We start from the raw sequence: 18,118 nt of genomic DNA, 5'->3' as shown, positions 1-18,118 counted from the left end.
TTCAAACTTTAGAATTTCACATACATTATGAATTCTATAATTTCTAGTATATTTCCATTCAAATTATGTAATCTTCTAAATAACAGCGGTATGTTTTAAAAATACACAAAGCTTTCCAACATTATCCTTATGAAGGCAAAGGAAAATATTTGATCTAAAATCTGTATTTAGGCTTTACTGCCTGGCAGTTCTCCTTTAACTACAGTGTGCCACTAACATTTAAATTAAAGCCCACTTCAAACATTACTGCTCACTCACAAGACAATATAAAGAGGATGAGTAAAAAGAAAACAAATATTTTAAGAAGTGAAGATACCATCCATGGTTGCTTTAGCAGATTTAATTGCAGTTGATGTGCCATGTAAACACAAGGGATTCTTTTAATGCCAACTTCAGAGGTGCAGGACAAAATCAGTACAGGTCTGTTTGGAGGCCCAAGAGTTGGATCTAGCATTGCCAAAATACGAGCAAATTCATCTTGACGGTCATGTTCTAGAAAACAGATTGAAATAGGAGTATTAGACTATATACAAACCTCACTATATATAATCAAACTCATCTTTATTACATTTTCTTCTATCTTGGTTCTTAGGAGGATACATATAATTGTTGTTACTGGAGTACCTTCCAAGCGATAATAACCAAAGTCACAATAGGCCATTTTCCTAACTTCCATAGAGGCAGTTGGGGCAGTGAGTTGCCCCTCCTTCCTCTTCCTTCCACCTCTCCCTTCCTGATCTGACTTCTTCCTCCTTTTAAAAGGCAATGATTATGAAGACAATCTAGCATGGATGAAGGCTGAAGAAACAAAAAGTAAACACACCTTCAGTATTAAAAGATATTCAGGACATGTTTCTTCATTATAGTTCTACATCTTCTGTAAATAAAATTAGATGCTAGAAACAATCCTAAATGTAAATACATGCTCTAGTTTAAATACTCCCAACTGAAACACATTTTAAAAATCAACAGGTAACCTGTTTGATTCAACTTCCCGTTAATGGACCGTTAAAAAACACACAACTGTTTAAGACTAGGTCAAAGAAGGAGAGTTATACTGTCATTACATGAAAATAAGCAAGGAAAGAACTTTAGATGATAGCAGAACTCTGTTTCAGTGCAGTGCCAGACATATGATAAACTAATGAGATATTTCAGTGCATACATTAGGAGAAACTGTAGAGACTACCAACCATTTGATAATGGACAGTCTCCTTAAAGAGAAGAAACAACCCGAATGAACTCTGGAATAAAATGAATACTATCATGCTCAAAGCCATCTAAGCACACATTCTGAAAAGTCAGAGTTGGACCACACCATGGTTAATGGAGAAGGTGTTTGAGCTAATGAAAAAAATGACAGAATGAAAGAGTGGATTGGAAACTGAAGAACACTGGAGAGAATACAAGGAACTGAGCACACAGATTCAAAGGCACACTAGACAAAAGTGAATACATCAGGGCAAAATGTGAGGAATTTGAGAATTATAAAGAGACTAATAATATAAAAAGGTATATTCACAGTGGTCAGATTTCTTACCAAAAAGTTTTCCCCATGACCGAGCATTATAAAAGATCATGATGGCACAGTTCTTACTGAAGGTGATTCAGATTACAGTGCCAACCTGTATGTCTCATCAGAGCCACTTACAATGCAGGATGACAGAAAAGAGAGCACGGAGCCAGAGGCATCAGTCCTCCGAGAAGAAATGGTGCATGTTATTATGAAAATGAAGTTTGGAAAAGAAGCAGTGGTAAATAATGTACCAGCAGAATTACTAAAAGCAATTGGTGACCGTGGTATTGCTCTCATGCGGAAAATCTGCAATGACGCGTGGATGATTTGAAATTGGTGGGAAGACTGGACGAAAGGAATCTTTCTGCTTTTACAAAGAAAGGGGATATAACAGAGTGCAGTAACTATCAAACCATCTCCCCGATATCACACACAATTAAAGTATTGCTCTGCGTAATTCAGGATTGCCTGAAGCAATTGACAGAAGCAGAAGTAGCACCACAACAAGCTGGTTTCAGAGAGGGGAGAGGCACATGTGATCAAATTGCAAATATTAGTCATATAATGAAAAATGTAGGGAGTATAATCTCCCAATACGTTTTGTAGAGTACTCCAAAGCATTTCACTGAACTCGCTGCAAGTCTCTACTGTTCACAACAGACCACAGCAGCGGGCAACAGCGATTGGTTTTCCATTGGGGAGAGTCCGAGACATGAGTGTATTCTGTCCCCGGGTCTTTTCAACGTATATGCAGAATTTATCATGAGACAAGCCCTGGAAGATTTTGATAAGGTGCAAGGGACTGGGACTTCCATTGATGGACACTTCTTAACCAACCTCAGATATGCTGATATGATGCTCTTTGGTGAAACCAATCGATGCAATGCAATAAATGTTGGAGTCTGTAAAAACAGTGAAGAACATGGACTATTCCTGAATGTGGCAAAAATGAAATTCATGTACGTTGACATGATCAATAACAACAGGATGCAAGCAAACATCATGATCAGCAGTGAAGCTGTAGAGGCAATAGTTGAATTTAATTATCTGGGATCATACATATTCAAGCAAGGAGGCTGCTCCAAAGAAATCTGAAGACAACTAGGGATGGCTTGCTCAGCAAGGCCTCCCTCATGAAACTGTGGAAAAACCATGGTATCTCAAAATGTATTACTGTTAGATTGCTCAAAAGCTTAATTTTTTCCATAGCAACTTATAGATGTGAATCCTGGAAAACTAATACAGCTGGCAAGAAGAAAAAAGAAGAGATGTGGTGCTGGCAAAGACTCTTGCATATCTCCTGGACGGAGAAGACAATGCATGCTTATGTTAGAAATATTATTGGAGAGAAGTGGATTCTGCTCTTGGAAATCAACAGGTGCAAACTTATATACTTTGGTCACATTTGGCATAGAGATGGAAATATCCTTGAGAAAGTTATCATGGAAGGAATGGTGGTGGGTCACCATAGTAGATGATGACAAGTGAGCAGAAGGACAGATGGTGTGTGGCAGATCACAGGGAAGTCAGCTGCTGTGTGCGCAAAGTTAGTGATGGATCACAAAGGCTTCCAAAAAATTCTGCTATGATGTCACTAGTATTCAGACATGAATAAGAAGGCTTTACTTAGCCATTAACAAAACTAAATCTTTCCATTTGACATTTTTAAATGCCCATCTCATTTGCTCTGATCTTTAGCTCAGATTATTAAGAATTCATACCAAACAATTATTTACACAAAAGGAATAACTGAGCACACCTTACTTTTATATTGTAGCAAAACTGCATATAACCTGCTTAGTAGTGTCCTTGTAAAATTAAATTCCTCAAGTTATATAGCAGATTCAGTAGTCAATCATTAGTAAGAATTGTCCTGAAACCACACTAACTTCATTTGGACTCATAATTCTTACTTATATTGATTAGTATCTTTCTTTGCACTTCTGAAGGTGAACAATAAGATCAGAATTTGGCCTTCAAAGTATAAATGTATTCTCATGTATTAGCAGCATCTCAACCATCCGCAAAATATGAGTCAACATAGTTAAAATAAACATTCCTTACTTTTATGAGCTTCCGCATTAGCAACATAGATGAATCCATCAACTACTTCGCACACTTTTTTAACTTGAGCAATTACATTGTAGTGTACTGCCTGTTGATTGCCCCCTATGCTGTTTTCTTGGTAAAACATCTTATTGACTGTAACAGTTTGCTCTGTTCTTGCTCTCTTCCTTTCCATGCTGAAAAATATGAAAACATCCCAAACATTTAACAAAATTATCCAGACTAATTTGGAAGGAGAATGGCAAAGGGGAGGGTACTCCACAAAGAGGGGAGAGGGGAATGGCCAAAACATGCAGAACAGTTTCATCCCTGAAACAACTTTTTATAATTTGCATGCATAGTTAACCAGTTTTGCAAGATCCATACCAACATGCACCAATGGGTAGGTTCATGCTTATACATTTCAAAAATAAAGTTAGAGACACAAAAAGGAAAGGCACTGCTCTTTATACATTACACACACACATACTCATGCTGATCAAAGATTCTTTGGGCCAGATTTAAAAAACTAGGCCTACCTTTTGCCACACAATTTGTGAGTGGCATTGCCAATTGATGTAATTTACAGGAGATGTTCATCCACCTGATTTACAGAAACAATCAAGTACTGTGATATTCAAATTACATTAGTGGTTGAGACCAGGGAAAAAGCTGAAATAACTGATAACATCCAGTTGATTTTTTTTTTGCAGAGAACAAGCCTTACCTGGTAGTTGAATACAATGTCAAAATATTGAAATTTCGATGGTTATTAAATTGAAAACTGACTCCTGATCCAATCCCTACAAGAGGAACAAAATGAATTTAGGATATAAAAATATTCAATTGCTAAAGACAGCTAAAGCCAAAGGCTGAAAAATCCATAGGGATCATAAATTGGACACACATAATCTTGTGTCTCTATACTACAAGAAAATATAGTCATTGCATCAGAATGTGACTTTAGACACACACTAAATTGATCACACTGAGATGCTGGTAATTTAATTCAGTATTGCTATAAAAGATTGGATGGCACTTGGAATTATTTCAAGTACCTAAATAAGTTATTTAAAATTTGTACTGCAGAAGCACTTAGACCCCCAATCAGGATCAAGCTCTACTGCGCTTCCTGTTCTTAAATCACATATTAAGTTCTATCCAAAATGTTTTACACCTAATTTAAAAGATAATGCAACAAGTGTGACATATGACAGCAGGAAAACAGCACTAAAAATGTATATTTGCATATGCCACCTGTGAGCACAACTTCATTATTCCAATTCAGTTATGAATAAATAAATATCAGTGGCTCCCAATCAAATAATTTTTGAGATTTTTTACTCTGGTTTAGAGTGAGGGGAAACTGCAGATGTTTAGAACTATATTTTATGTAAAATCATGTTGATTAATCATTTAACAACTTCCCACATTTTCCTAGGTCACTGTTCTTTTTAATAAAGGCATTTTATTACCAATCTCATATATAACTTAGATTTAAGTAGGAAATGGGGTCCTTCATCCACTTTTCCTTTTTTTGTACCTACACACTTTTTTTGTATAAAGTGCAGGCAATCAAGCAAAAGTAATTTTTAAAAAAAGGACATAGTATTAATGTCAGCTAAAGAAAACTGGGCTCAAGACTAATCCATGATCAACAGCATATCTGACTTTAAGTTCTGGACCAAAACCCCAGAGTGAACTCTGGAGAGACAGACAGACACACAGACACCCACCACACACCATTGATTTCAATGCACGTTTTCCCACTGACTTCAAGGTAGAAAGATTTCACCCCGAATGCTTATTGTTCTACAATGGCATTTTATTCCTCTAATCAGCCACAGAGAGGGAAAAAATCCAGTTTTAGTATAGATTCATAGATCCTAAGGCCAAAAGGGGTCTTTGCAATCATCTAGTCTGATCTCCTGTATAACACAGTCTTTAAAACTAATATTCGTTTTAAAGGGAGGTATAAAAAGCACCCTTTCTCTTGTAGAACATGTTTTTAAAGAAACAACTGACTATTACCATGGATTTGTCTTTGAGGTAAGCCAGCTACAGGCAAAATTTCTGGGCAAGTCATCATTCTTCGCACCAAAGATTCATCCAATTCTTCTAAACCTGGTCCAAAAAGGGCAAAGCGAGGTTCTGCTTGCGTGACCAGTGATTGTACAAGGAAGGTAGTCACAGCTCCATATGTGGGACGGCTTGATTTCAAATGTCTACTCGGAGGACAGCTCTTTTTGTATCTGGGTAAAATAGATATAATTAGAAATTAAACACAAAATACAGAGGAGATATTAATTACTGTCAACCAAATTAGGTCCCAAATGTATTTTACTTGTGACTTGTAGGTTGCTGATTCATATCAATGAGTGACAGAGTTGTTAACTGATGGTTGTTATGTAGCCTATGTAAATAAATTAGAAGTCTTGGTCCAATGAGAAATGTTTTTTGTGGTTAGGGCACTGGATTGGTACTCAGGAGAGCAGGGGGATGCAAGAGCCAGAGCATGGGGAGCACCAGAAGAGTAGTTGGGTGGACAGCTGCAGAGGCGGGGAATAGGGGAAAGTACATAGATCATAGAATATCAGGGTTGGAAGGGACCTCAGGAGGTCATCTAGTCCAACCCCTTGCTCAAAGCAGGACCAATCCCCAACTAAATCATCCCAGCCAGGGCTTTGTCAAGCCTGACCTTAAAAACCTCTAAGGAAGGAGATTCCACCACCACCCTAGGTAACACATTCCAGTGCTTCACCACCCTCCTAGTGAAAAAGTTTTTCCTAATATCCAACCTAAACCTCCCCCACTGCAACTTGAGACCATTACTCCTTGTTCTGTCATCTGCCACCACTGAGAACAGTCTAGATCCATCCTCTTTGGAACCCCCTTTCAGGTAGTTGAAAGCAGCTATCAAATCCCCCCTCATTCTTCTCTTCTGCAGACTAAACAATCCCAGTTCCCTCAGCCTCTCCTCATAAGTCATGTGCTCCAGCCCCCTAATCATTTTTGTTGTGCTCCGCTGGACTCTTTCCAATTTTTCCACATCCTTCTTGTAGTGTGGGGCCCAAAACTGGACACAGTACTCCAGATGAGTCCTCACCAATGTCGAATAGAGGGGAACGATCACATCCCTCGATCTGCTGGCAATGCCCCTACTTATACAGCCCAAAATGCTGTTAGCCTTCTTGGAAACAAGGGCACACTGTTGACTCATATCCAGCTTCTCATCCACTGTAACCCCTAGGTCCTTTTCTGCAGAACTGCTTCCTAGCCATTCGGTCCCTAGTCTGTAACAGTGCATGGGATTCTTCCATCCTAAGAGCAGGACTCTGCACTTGTCCTTGTTGAACGTCATCAGGTTTCTTTTGGCCCAATCCTCTAATTTGTCTAGGTCCCTCTGTAACCTATCCCTACCCTCCAGCATATCTACCACTCCTCCCAGTTTAGTGTCATCTGCAAACTTGCTGAGAGTGCAGTCCACACCATCCTCCAGATCATTAATGAAGATATTGAACAAAACCGGCCCCAGGACAGACCCTTGGGGCACTCCGCTTGATACCGGCTGCCAACTAGACATGGAGCCGTTGATCACTACCCGTTGAGCCCGACGATCTAGCCAGGTTTCTATCCACCTTATAGTCCATTCATCCAGCCCATATTTCTTTAACTTGCCGGCAAGAATACTGTGGAAGACTGTATCAAAAGCTTTGCTAAAGTCAAGGAATAACACATCCACTGCTTTCCCCTCATCCACAGACCCACAGAGGGATAGCTCAGTGACTAGAGCATTGGCCTGCTAAACCCAGGGTTGTGAGTTCAATCCTTGAGGGGGCCACTTAGGGATCTGGGGCAAAATCAGTACTTGGTTCTGCTAGTGAAGGCAGGGGGCTGGACTTGATGACCTTTCAGGATCCCTTCCAGCTCTATGAGATAGGTGTATCTCCATATATATTTATCTCCTCATAGAAGGCAATTAGGTTAGTCAGGTATGACTATTCCTGATCACTTTCCTCTCCTCTAAGTGCTTCAGAATTGATTCCTTGAGGACCTGCTCCATGATTTTTCCAGGGACTGAGGTGAGGCTGACTGGCCTGTAGTTCCCTGGATCCTCCTTCTTCCCTTTTTTAAAGATGGGATCTACATTAGCCTTTTTCCAGCCATCTGGGACCTCCCCCGATCGCCATGAGTTTTCAAAGATAATGGCCAATGGCTCTGCAATCACAATGTCCAGCGGGAAGAGGGCAGAAGCAGGGAGTTGAACAAGAGTAGAGTGAGAGAGAGGCAGGAACCAGAAGGTGGATAAAAGAAAGGGGAACAAGAACTGGCTAGGAGTATACGGATATAAGGGTCTGTGCCCTCTTGAACACAGAACCTAGAATTGAACCCGGGAATCCTGAGCATCTACATTCCTCTGTTGTCAGCAAATAATTGTGAAAGCACAGCACTGGCAAAGCATGTGTCTCATTCCTCTCTAGTGGCTGATCCACATATTGGAGAACACCAACTATTGCCAATATTGTTCCATGTAACAGATTTTTTCCCCATTTTTTTTAAATTAGGAAACTGTATCCAAAAAAAAAGCTACGTTAAAAGAACATTAAAGTTCCAAAGTCAAGATGCAAAAGTTAGGAAATGCCAAAATTAAGGTAGCCTGGACAACCATAATTCAGTCCCTTTGTGCATATGCATTATTATGCTTATTACATGAAATACTATTTTTTTCCAAAGGACCTCTGGTTTATTTGATGAGTGCTTGACTTTGCAACATTAATATTCTTTTAATGTAGTTGACTGAATGTATAGATAGATTTTTCATGCAATTTACTGTACCTGAGTCTGTCAGATAAGACCTTAAAAACCAAAATCCCAGTTGCTCTACATAGTACTTTTGGTAAGAGTAGGCGTTTGCTTGTCTTCTGGACAAAAATGTTTTCACCACCTCCCCCACCACACTTTTTGTGTAGCATGCTGTGGCTGGCTCTCTAACTCCTATTCTGAGGTGGCTGCATTTCTGTGGCGTTGTATATGTATCATTTGCAAAATGCTTTGAAATCCTTTGGAATTAAATAGGAATGTACTAATATTGCAAACAGAAAGAACTGAGAGAATTGTTACATAATTAGAAACTTCCTTTCAAGGAACCAGAAATGCATTTTATCCGCAAAACCACTTCAAGAGTCAAGTAATATTTTCCTATAATTAGACTAGCAAAGTTGTGGTTTTAAAATCTGGATTTGGTGAGAGTTATACTGCTTTATACACATTGGAGAAACGTAAAATACTTACATTGTCATGTAGTCATACAATGCATTATCATTTAGCTCAGAAAATGATTTATTAAAGATTTCCACATCTGGAAGTGATTTCCAGTCAACTGAAGACCAAGAAGGGAGATCCCGCAAGAGAAAATATCGCCATAACAATGGATCCCGCGCAGTTAAACTCCAGTACTGATTTGTGCTTCCCAAATGGCACAGGTCTTGGGGTGAGAGAAATGACATAATGTATAACTGCACATCAATCTGAAAACGTTAAAAAAGAGCAGTTTTAATGACCGAGGACCTCACTAATGCAAATAGAAGAGATTAGGAGGGAAAAATAAGAGCAAAAGTAATATTACTTCACATGCAAAAGTATAAACATGAAACAGATCACTACATTATTAAGTCAAAAAGGGACCATGCTTGACTTCCTGCATAACACAGGCCATAGATTATCCGCAATTCCTGCATCTAGTCCAATAATTTGTGGCTGAATAAGAGCATAGTTTTTAGAAAGATGTCCAATCTGGATTTAGACTCCAAATGATTGATCATCCTCATTGTTAAAAAATGTACACTTTATCTCCAGGTTGAATTTTGATGATTTCAGCTTCCAGCCACTGAATCTTGTTATGCCTTTATCTGCTAGAATCAGCGTTTCTCAAATTTGGCCACCGTGGCTGCATGCGGCCACCAGGGGGTTTCCCTGTAGCCAGGACAGCCTCCTGGGTGGTGACGGGGGTGGGGGGGGAGGGGGCAAAGCATAGACCCTTTCCCTCCATCTCTGTTGCTCTTGGATGCACCACCCTGCACCATCTCTGGAGACAGGTGGGGAACAACGCTGAAGGAGCAAGTTGAGTTCTCTACCTGGGGGCGGAAGAGTGGCTTAGTTGGGCTCATGCTTTAGACATGGAGTGGGGACTTAGGGAGCCTGTCTGCAGACCCCCTGCTGCAGCCATGGGGCTTCAGGTGCCAACACCCGGCTCTAGCCACAGGATTTCAGGCACTGACCCCCAGCTCTGGCCACGTGGCACTGGCCTTCAGTCACAGGTCTTCAGGCTCCAACCCCTGGCTGCACAGCCGCAGGCTCCGATCCCCGGCTCTCGCCACATGGCACCAACCCCCAACCCCAGCGGCAGCCGCAGGCGCTGATCCCTGGCAGCACACTCTGACTCCCAGCCGTGGTCGCTGACCCTGGGCGCCAACCCTGGGCTCCAGTGGTTGCCGGCCCTGGGTGCAGATTCCCAGCCCTGGGTGCCGGCCCTGGGTTCAGATCCCCGGCCTTGGGCTCCGGCGGTTTGCTGGCTCTGGATGCTGACCCCTAGCCCTGGCCGCATGGCAGCAGGTGTGGACCCCAAGCGCCAACCCCAGCGGTGGCTGGAGGCCCCAGGGGCCAACCCCGGCCACACGCTCTTACCCCCAGCCCTAGTTGCTGACCCCAGACACTGCGTCTGGATGTCAACCCTGGGCTCCGGCGGGTGCTGGCCACGGGCGCCAATCCCCAGCCTTGATCACGTGGCAGCGGGCACCGACCCCAGGCTCCGGCAGGTGCTGGCCCTAGATGCTGATGCCAACCCCTTGCCCCAGTCGTGTGGCAGCGGGCATGGACCCCAAGTGCTGAGCCTGGGTGCCGACCCTTGGCCCCGGTCTCGCAGCAGCAGGTGCTGGCTCCGGTGCTGACCCCCCGATCCTCAGCCCTGAACGCACAGCAGCGGCCGCCAACCCCCAACCACGCATTGGCAGGGCCCCCCCATCCATCGCCTCTGACCTCTGCAGCCTCCCCCAGCCCCGCATCCATCCTCCCAGCCCCCCCTTAATTTGCCAGGACTTGCTGTGAAAAGTGATATTAACAAACATACAAATATCACTTTTCACAGCATTATATTTATTATTGAGTCTGCAAAAAAGCCATACATAAATTACAGTGAGTTGGACATGTATACGTGCATATTTATTTATTTTCCCTAAAGTTAATTAAGTGTTTTAGGAAAAAGTGTGAGTGGGGCCACCAGCAAGAGTTGGTGGCCACACTGTGAGGCCACCAAAAAATGTGTTGTGAGAACCCCTGTGAAAAAGAGCCTTTGAGTATCAGACATGAACCCCCAGGTGGTAATTTCTGAGGGTATGCCAGAATAATATGATCATGCCTTTGATTTATGGGAGCACCCAAGTGCTGCCAACAGGATGGGAACCGGATGGCTGAAGTGGTCAAGAGAGACGAGGAGGAGAGCCCGGGGTGGGTGGGTTAGAGACGGGAGGAAGGCAGATGGCTGGTCTGGGCGGAGGGGTGGCAGGAACCGGGTAATGACTCACTCACCGGCAGCGTCTGCAGGGCGCAAACGTCTTCGCCGGCCTCCTCGATGCCGCTGCTCGACCGCTCTGTGGCCGCGGCCGCCGCCTGCCCGCCGCGTTGACTCGGCCCCCGGGCCCACCTGTCCCGGAGGAGGCAGAGGCGGCTGCGCAGGGCGGACTCCAGGCGGCCCCAGTGCCCGGCGTTGCCCGCTGCCATTGCCTCGCCCACCGGCTGCGGCCGAGAGAGCCCCCGGGGGGCTGCTCGCTCTGGGCAAGCGCTCGCTGCCAGGCCCTGGAGGCTCGGAGATCCCGGCCTCCAGCTCGCTGGGTGACTGTCCGGCCGGCAGGGAGCGGGCGTGGAGAGGGGAGCGCTACCGGGTCACCGAAAACCCACGCCCCACCCCGGCCGCCTCCCAGCTGCGGTGCCGGGCTGCTCCGCACGGCGCTCCCGGTAGAGGCCACCCCGGTGCCGGGGGCCCCACGCGCCCCTGCCGTTCAGGACAGGAGGAAACCCCGGCCTCCCGCGGTAGCACGGCAGCCAGCCCTGGGCTCAGCCCACCCGGTGCAGCGTGTCTGGACCCGTCCCTGGCGGGAGCTCCGCACCCACGGAACGATAATTGGGCCACAGCTCAGCTGCATGTATCCCTGGTGCATCGGTGAGAGCTGCTGCACTGTTAACTAGGCTTAAGAATTGGAGCAGCTGGATGAGGCAGCCCTACAGCAGGAAAGGCTGGAACTGAGCTCAGGGCTTCTTTAGAAACAACCTCAAACCTACTCCCCAGCACTGGAAAGGGCTTTTACCTACGATCTGTACCAGGAGAGGGAGGACATATAGATTTTAAGCACACTACCTAAAGCTATAATAGACTCTCACTTTCACTATTCACCTGTGATGTGGTAGTGAGTCACAGCTGTACGTATGACAAAATCCCCCATAAACAAAGTTTTTCTCCGCTATCATAGTTATCCATGACTGTAGAGCAGCTGTGTTATCCTCAGCACAACCAGCAGTTCTATGACTACTGAACCATTCAGTACCAAAAGTGAGTGTGTGTGTATACATCCACCATCTTCAAAATTTAATACTGAGAAGGCAGGCAGTTTGCCTGATTGGAGGCTCACTAGATTGTAAGTTATTTTTAACCACATGAATAGTAATTCCCCCCAGTAGCTTTCAGAATTGGAGGGGTAAAATTTCCAGTAGCACAAGAAAAACAGTCACCCTACTGAGCTTTTAATAGTGTTTTGTCTCAGTTTAATATTGACCTTTCTACTTGTGTTCTTCATATATTGCAACTTTCTTGTAAAGAATGGATAACAGCAACTGGTTAATTAAGCTAGCTCTGGAATGTCTTGAAGTAGTCCAAGATTAGTTTTGCATTTGCAGTATTCCAGTCTTGTCCTTTTAAGAGTCCCTCGCACACAGCTACATATTTCATTAACATCTTTTCTCCTACTTCTCGGAAATCCAGCACTGCACTATGTAAGCTGCAATACAGTTCAGTATTAGATTCAGAATCCATTTCATGGGTTCCAGGCTTTTCTTCTCCACAGTGCTTCAGACCCCAGTAACACATTTCTCCAATATACATCATGGCCAGAACATGGGTATCACTAAATATACCTGCAAAAACAGTTTAGAATTCAAGACTCCAGGTGACATGACACACCTATTTCCCCCCTCTTATTCTGTTTAACAAATAAATAATCATTAACTTAGTGCTTTTCAACAGATCTCAAGAATTTTACAAAAGGCAGTAAATATAATTATCCTCATTTTACAGAAGAATACAAGAAAGTACAGAAGTGAAGTAACTTGCACAAGGTCACCCAGTAGGCCAGTGGCAAAGCAGCAAAAAAGACTCCAAGTCTAAATCCTAATTCATTACTTTGTCCACTCTGTCTTCTAGTAGAAGAGGGGTTTTAATACTGACTTTGCCATGTACAATTTTCTGACAAATATCAGTGTTTATTGCAATGGTTTATAAAAATACAGAATGTCACTACAGAGGCAAAGGATTTTTTTAAAATACTGTAGGTAAACAAACTTTTCTGCACTTCCTCAGCAGCACTGTGTTTAAAAAGCAGCTCCCCAGTAGTATTAGTAGCTTTAGTATTTGGACAGTGCCATACTGAAGATATCCATGGCGTTTTACAAAGAAAAAACATTACTAAAGAAATGAAGATTTAAAAAAAAAAAAAAGTCCTATTAATTCTTTTTACTTTATAAAAAGTGAATTATATACTTATGACAAGGCTAGATTGAAAGCCCAGGTGATTGTCCTAATCCCAGCTCCAAAACACTTCCTATTTGAATTTGTTTAATTCATTTAACCACCGGGTGCTTCAATTTTCATAATTTATATAAATGTACAGTGCCACCTCAACAGAATTTGTTGAATAGTGACCCCCCCCATTGTTTTTTTTAAACATTTGACTAAAATGTTATATACAAGTGGTGCTTTTTGGGGGGAGGGGTGAAGCTAAACTCAGTTTTTTTAAAGTACTTTAAGATCCTCAGGTGAAAAGCATTAATAGCAATAGTGATATATATAGCCATAGAACAGGTACAGCATAGGCAGTGACAGTAAAAATGTCCCAACTCTACCTAATGTGACTCAACCCAGTTCTGGAAGTACGATCTCTAACACTGTGAACACAGTTAATCGACCATGTCCATTTAATCCTAGGCATGACTGCAGAGACTGCCAGCAAGGTACCACTTAGTACCACGTATAGTGGGTTTTGTGCTGTTGACACTTGCCTACTGAGAACTGGACAGATCATACAACATACTGGCACCAAACTGTCTTCAGATGCTAATAACTTTTGGGCACTGATGATCTGGACCAGAATTTGAACCAATGACCTAGATGTCAAAGGCTTTGTATCCCATAACTAGATCATTCAGCTGTCCATTTTCCTGAGATGAATTTATAGTTCAGCTAATTGTCTTATTCTCTCTCTTCCCTTCCCCCCTCCCCCCATATCCACAATTCAGAACAGGAAAAGAGGACAATTTGATGGGTCCACTAGTCTTGCCTGTTTCTATGATTTATTGTTCTTAAAAGGGGACAGAATTTGAATGTGAGTGAAGTTCAAATTATGTGGTAGAGGATCTTATAAAGGAGAGGGAACAGGAGGAGAACAATTTACCTTCACTGAGCAGTCTAGCTGTGTCTGTATCCTGAAATGAGACATCATTTAGCTGAGTAGGGTATCTAAACCTTAGCATCTTCAGTAAGTAATGGATTCCATCATTAAGACACTGAATATAAATTACACAGAAAATAGAGAAGTGTTAGAACAGCAAACAACAAATTAGATCAACTGCAATGTAATCAATTCTAGTCAGAATTATTTTAAATTAAAATATTTGCCAAGTACTTATGTGAAGGAAAAACAATAAGATGAATATAATTTTGAAGGCAAAAGTCATTTTTTAATTTACGGAGAGTCACAAATCCATGAAATTAACTTTTCATCTTCCTGTGTTCAGATATGCAACATAAGCCATATTAGATTGCTATATTTATGATTTTAGTTAAGACTACTTTAAAATTGCTATTTTAGGGAGATTATGTTTAAAAATTCAGCTCAAATTAAATTTAATGTACTAATTGGTAACATAACAGAAGTATTTTCAAGTAACTTTTCAAATGGCTGCTGAACAGATAAAATAATTTATTTAACTTTTAAAACAGACAGTGTTGAAGGGCAAAATTTTCAAAAGTGCTTAAGTGATTTAGGAGCCTAAATCCTATTTTCAAGTGTGATATACACATTTATGTCCTTAAGTCTCAAAAAAATGAATAGGATTTGGTATCCTAAGGGTCTGTCTACATGGGAAAGTTATACCATTATAAATTAAAGTTTAAATTTCAACAACAGTTATTACATTTAAGAGTGCCTTTTTTATATAAAAAAAAAAAAGAAAAACCTTTGGAAGGGATTCAAGAAAACTGAAAAAGAATATCCACAAGGGGGTTTATATCAGTATAACTATATCTGTTTAACTATAGCAGCATAGCTGGTAAAATTTTCCCATGTAGACAAGTCCTAAGTCACTTAGGTGCTTGTGAAAATTTTACTCCCAGTTTCCAACTGTGATCCAAACTGAGCCAGTCCAATGACAGAAGAGAAAACTGTGGATAGATTAAAAAATCTAATGTATTTTGTGGCTGTTGTGATTTTGTCAACAACTCCAATCTAACTCAAAGCAAACAGCTTGTCTGAGGATCAGAGTTATCCCATGATCATCAACTTGTTAGAATTACAACAAATTTTAAAATGTCTGCTTGTGAAGAAAAGGGGCTTTACCTTTTTAAACAAGTCAGTGTTTTCTGTTAGCCAGCATCCTCTCTCTTTTACAGTGTGACAATACATGTAGAGTAGAGCTCCTCGTCTCCAGGATAGACATTCTAACAACTCTGTACCAAGAACACTAATTAGCTGAAATAAAATTCAAAAGCTGAACCAAAACTGTTGTTTTAGCCCCAGGAAATCAAAGAAATACATGAGAACTGTGAAAGGCACAGAGTTTATTGTTTTTAGGTTAAGCAGCCAAAAAGGTCTCTTGAAACTAAGTGAGTTCTGGACCAGACTACAACTAGCAAGAACCACCACTGTGAGAGTCTAGCGAGCTGCTTCTAAAAATGGTCTATGGACCATCATTCAAGAATCAGTGCTTATAGACAGATAAGATTCAGAACCTTTTAAAGAGACCTCAGAATATTTTGTGGTTTATCCATCAAAATTAAAAATAAGTGTCATTCTCTATTAAAACCCCCAACCATTTGAAATAAGGTCATTTGCCATAATTCAGTACTCACATCTTGATGCATGTTGCTTTCTTTAACTAGAACCTCTGGTTCTGAAAGAATACTGATAAGTTCTTTAACTCTCTGTAAGGAAGAATCTTCTGGAAAATCTTCATCTACAAGTTGGTTTTCCTCAAAATATGTGATGTCCAAGACCATCTATAAAAAGGGAAAAGGCATAAAAACATACTATGAACAAAACATTGAACAAATTCATTAAAAATTATATATAGTAAAATATGAGCTTGTTAATATTATGATTTTAAAGTTAATTATTTTGTAATAACATTGAATTTAGAAAAACTCACTCTAGAGTTCACAAATCACAAAGTTAAAATTCTTACAATAATTTCAATCTACATAATAGACACAGGACTCGGTGTTGTCCTCCTCTAACAAGGGTGCAACTCCCATTAATTCTGGCTTGTCTCGGATCCAGAGCATAAGGTGACCTGAATTTTCTGAAAATGCTTGCAACCACCACAAAATACACTACAGGTATCTAAGAACATTGAGGAATCTTTTCATGCTATGCCACCTTTCTTTAAATTTAATTATAAATTTGACTGTTTCTTAAAGCATGTCTCATTTAAATACCATACCTGTGTATAAAGCTGCAAAAGATTTGAAGGATTTACGGTTTCTTTATCTTCTTTACAAAGATCTTTCAGCTTCTCCAGAGAAATGGCACCCTTCACTAAAAAAGCATCTGTAAGAGGGTGGGGGGAAAGACCTTAGAAAGCCAGAAAAATGTCTGGCAATAACCTACAATCAGCCTCGGTGTCTTTCAACAGCCTGACTTGCCTGATTTTATCATTACACGTTTGCATCCATCATAACAATATCTGCAGTGACAGAAACACTGGCTCAGTAACAGGGAAAACCTACCCTCTAAAACGTTTAGTTTTAGTTCTCTCAAACAGCTGAGTAGTAAAATACTGAAACAAGCCAGAGGCGCGTTTCCTTGACAGCCTACTGCTTTTGTACCAACGTTTGAACCCCCTATTTTTTTACGTTCACAGTCTGGTGCTTTACGAAAAGGCTACACACTAGAATTCTACTTCTATTTGAAAGCGTCTCTCTTTGGCCTAGATGGGCCCCTGCCGCAGTGCCAGGCAGAGGCTCGGTGGGAACGAGTCTCCATGAAGAACCCGGTACAGAGCTCTTGCTAGGCTGCCCCATGGCACGGAGCTACCGTCTCCGCAGGGCTCGGCTGTACGTGGGGCAGGAGGCCAGGACGACCCGCCAGGAGACCGAGCGCCTTCACGCCAGCTGCCTCCAGCAGGCAGAGCCGGCGGCGCTGGGGTAACCCCCGCTCACCCTCTCCGCCCGCTCCTCTCAGCCGTTCCAGCCTCCGCCCCAGCCCCGCCAGCCGCTGTCGCAGCGCAACCACCGCCGCCCCAGCCATAGCAGCAACCACTACAACCGCCACCCGGATCACGTGACTCGACCTGCCGTCTCACCTGACCTCATCGCCGACCCGCCGCCAAAATCACGTGACGCGGGGGGGGTCCCAGCGGGTGAACACGCATGCGCTGTCATGGGAGTGACGGGACCAGCCAACTAGGGGCGGGAGAGGAGGGAAACAGTCTGTGCGCATGCGCCATCGGGAGAGCGTATGTTTTGGCGTCACTTTCAGTCTTCTCCTTTTGCGAGTCTCTGGTCGCTCTCCGGGCAAGGCGCCGCCCCCTGCGTGAGCGGGGTTTAACCCCTTATTCTCCGCCCCGCCGCTACCCTTCTTACCCACGGCAGGACTGATCCCTCTCGTTCCTTAGTCCCCCGCCCTTAGCAGCTGGGGTGGGGTCAGGTCGTTGCTAGGTGTATCCCACGTTCACCCCCAGAAGGGGCTGGCCCTAGGAGGTAGGGTTAAGGCTTGGGCCAGGGCTGGGGGTGGGTGTGAGTGGCAGAGTCGTACCCCGCTTGGTAGAATTGTCTCGCTTCTCTGGGGTCAAAGGCAAAATGTTTCATAGTAAAACAGAAGTTGTCACCATTAGGCTTCAGAGTTAACACTGAGTCCAAAGGAGGCCGCTCACGTCTCGGAGGTGGCACAGCAGCTGGGTCACGTTTAGAAAGTTTTTATTCACCAGAGGAGATAGAATGTAAACAAACAAAAATCCCTCAGAAAGGAACAGGGATGCTGAGAAGGTGAATATCTTCCACTGACTCTTACAATCCAT

The 18,118-nt window shown here is 42.6% G+C and overlaps 2 protein-coding genes across 4 annotated transcripts; both read right to left on the bottom strand.

Moving 5' to 3' along the window:
- Nucleotides 1-57: 57 nt before the first annotated feature.
- FBXO4 (F-box protein 4) lies at nt 58-11,469 on the bottom strand. Of its 3 annotated transcripts, XR_003369671.2 has the most exons (7): nt 11,147-11,469; nt 8,855-9,090; nt 5,594-5,814; nt 4,290-4,365; nt 3,581-3,759; nt 625-798; nt 428-492 (listed from the first exon to the last, which is right to left on the bottom strand). XR_003369671.2 is itself a non-coding variant. In XM_026649068.2 (6 exons), the coding sequence occupies exons 1-6, from the start codon at nt 11,336-11,338 to the stop codon at nt 251-253; spliced, it is 1,146 nt and encodes a 381-aa protein (XP_026504853.1). In that variant the 5' UTR covers nt 11,339-11,469; the 3' UTR covers nt 58-250. The 3 variants fall into 3 exon arrangements, 2 of the variants coding, with proteins under 2 accessions (XP_026504853.1, XP_026504854.1); XM_026649068.2 differs by lacking the exon at nt 625-798 and having other exon boundaries at nt 58-492; XM_026649069.2 differs by having other exon boundaries at nt 400-798.
- Nucleotides 11,470-12,306: 837 nt separating this feature from the next.
- On the bottom strand, nt 12,307-17,349 carry CUNH5orf51 (chromosome unknown C5orf51 homolog). Its single transcript, XM_024198987.3, has 6 exons — nt 17,262-17,349; nt 16,544-16,650; nt 15,954-16,100; nt 15,442-15,573; nt 14,278-14,389; nt 12,307-12,745 (listed from the first exon to the last, which is right to left on the bottom strand). Exons 1-6 carry the CDS (start codon nt 17,347-17,349, stop codon nt 12,459-12,461), a joined length of 873 nt encoding a protein of 290 aa, XP_024054755.2. The 3' UTR covers nt 12,307-12,458.
- Between the last annotated feature and the right edge of the window lie 769 nt (nt 17,350-18,118).

This window comes from Terrapene carolina, unplaced genomic scaffold (genome assembly GCF_002925995.2).
Source record: "Terrapene carolina triunguis isolate 2854851 unplaced genomic scaffold, T_m_triunguis-2.0 Scaffold69, whole genome shotgun sequence".
NCBI lineage: Eukaryota > Metazoa > Chordata > Testudines > Emydidae > Terrapene > Terrapene triunguis.
The sequence above is the reverse complement of the archived record's forward strand: the minus strand, read 5'-3'. Positions and strand labels throughout refer to the sequence as shown.

Coding starts and splice junctions, on each gene's coding strand:
- FBXO4 (XM_026649068.2), bottom strand. CDS start 11,338: ATGGCAGCGGGCAACGCCGGGCACTGGGGCCGCCTGGAGTCCGCCCTG. Junction 5,815..8,854: donor TTGTATGACTACATGACAAT/GTAAGTATTTTA, acceptor TATTTTACCCAG/ATACAAAAAGAGCTGTCCTC. Junction 4,366..5,593: donor ACCTCAAAGACAAATCCATG/GTAATAGTCAGT, acceptor TTCCTCTTGTAG/GGATTGGATCAGGAGTCAGT.
- CUNH5orf51 (XM_024198987.3), bottom strand. CDS start 17,349: ATGGCTGGGGCGGCGGTGGTTGCGCTGCGACAGCGGCTGGCGGGGCTG. Junction 16,101..16,543: donor TTTTGCAGCTTTATACACAG/GTATGGTATTTA, acceptor CCCTTTTTATAG/ATGGTCTTGGACATCACATA. Junction 12,746..14,277: donor AGCTAGACTGCTCAGTGAAG/GTAAATTGTTCT, acceptor CTGTTTTTGCAG/GTATATTTAGTGATACCCAT.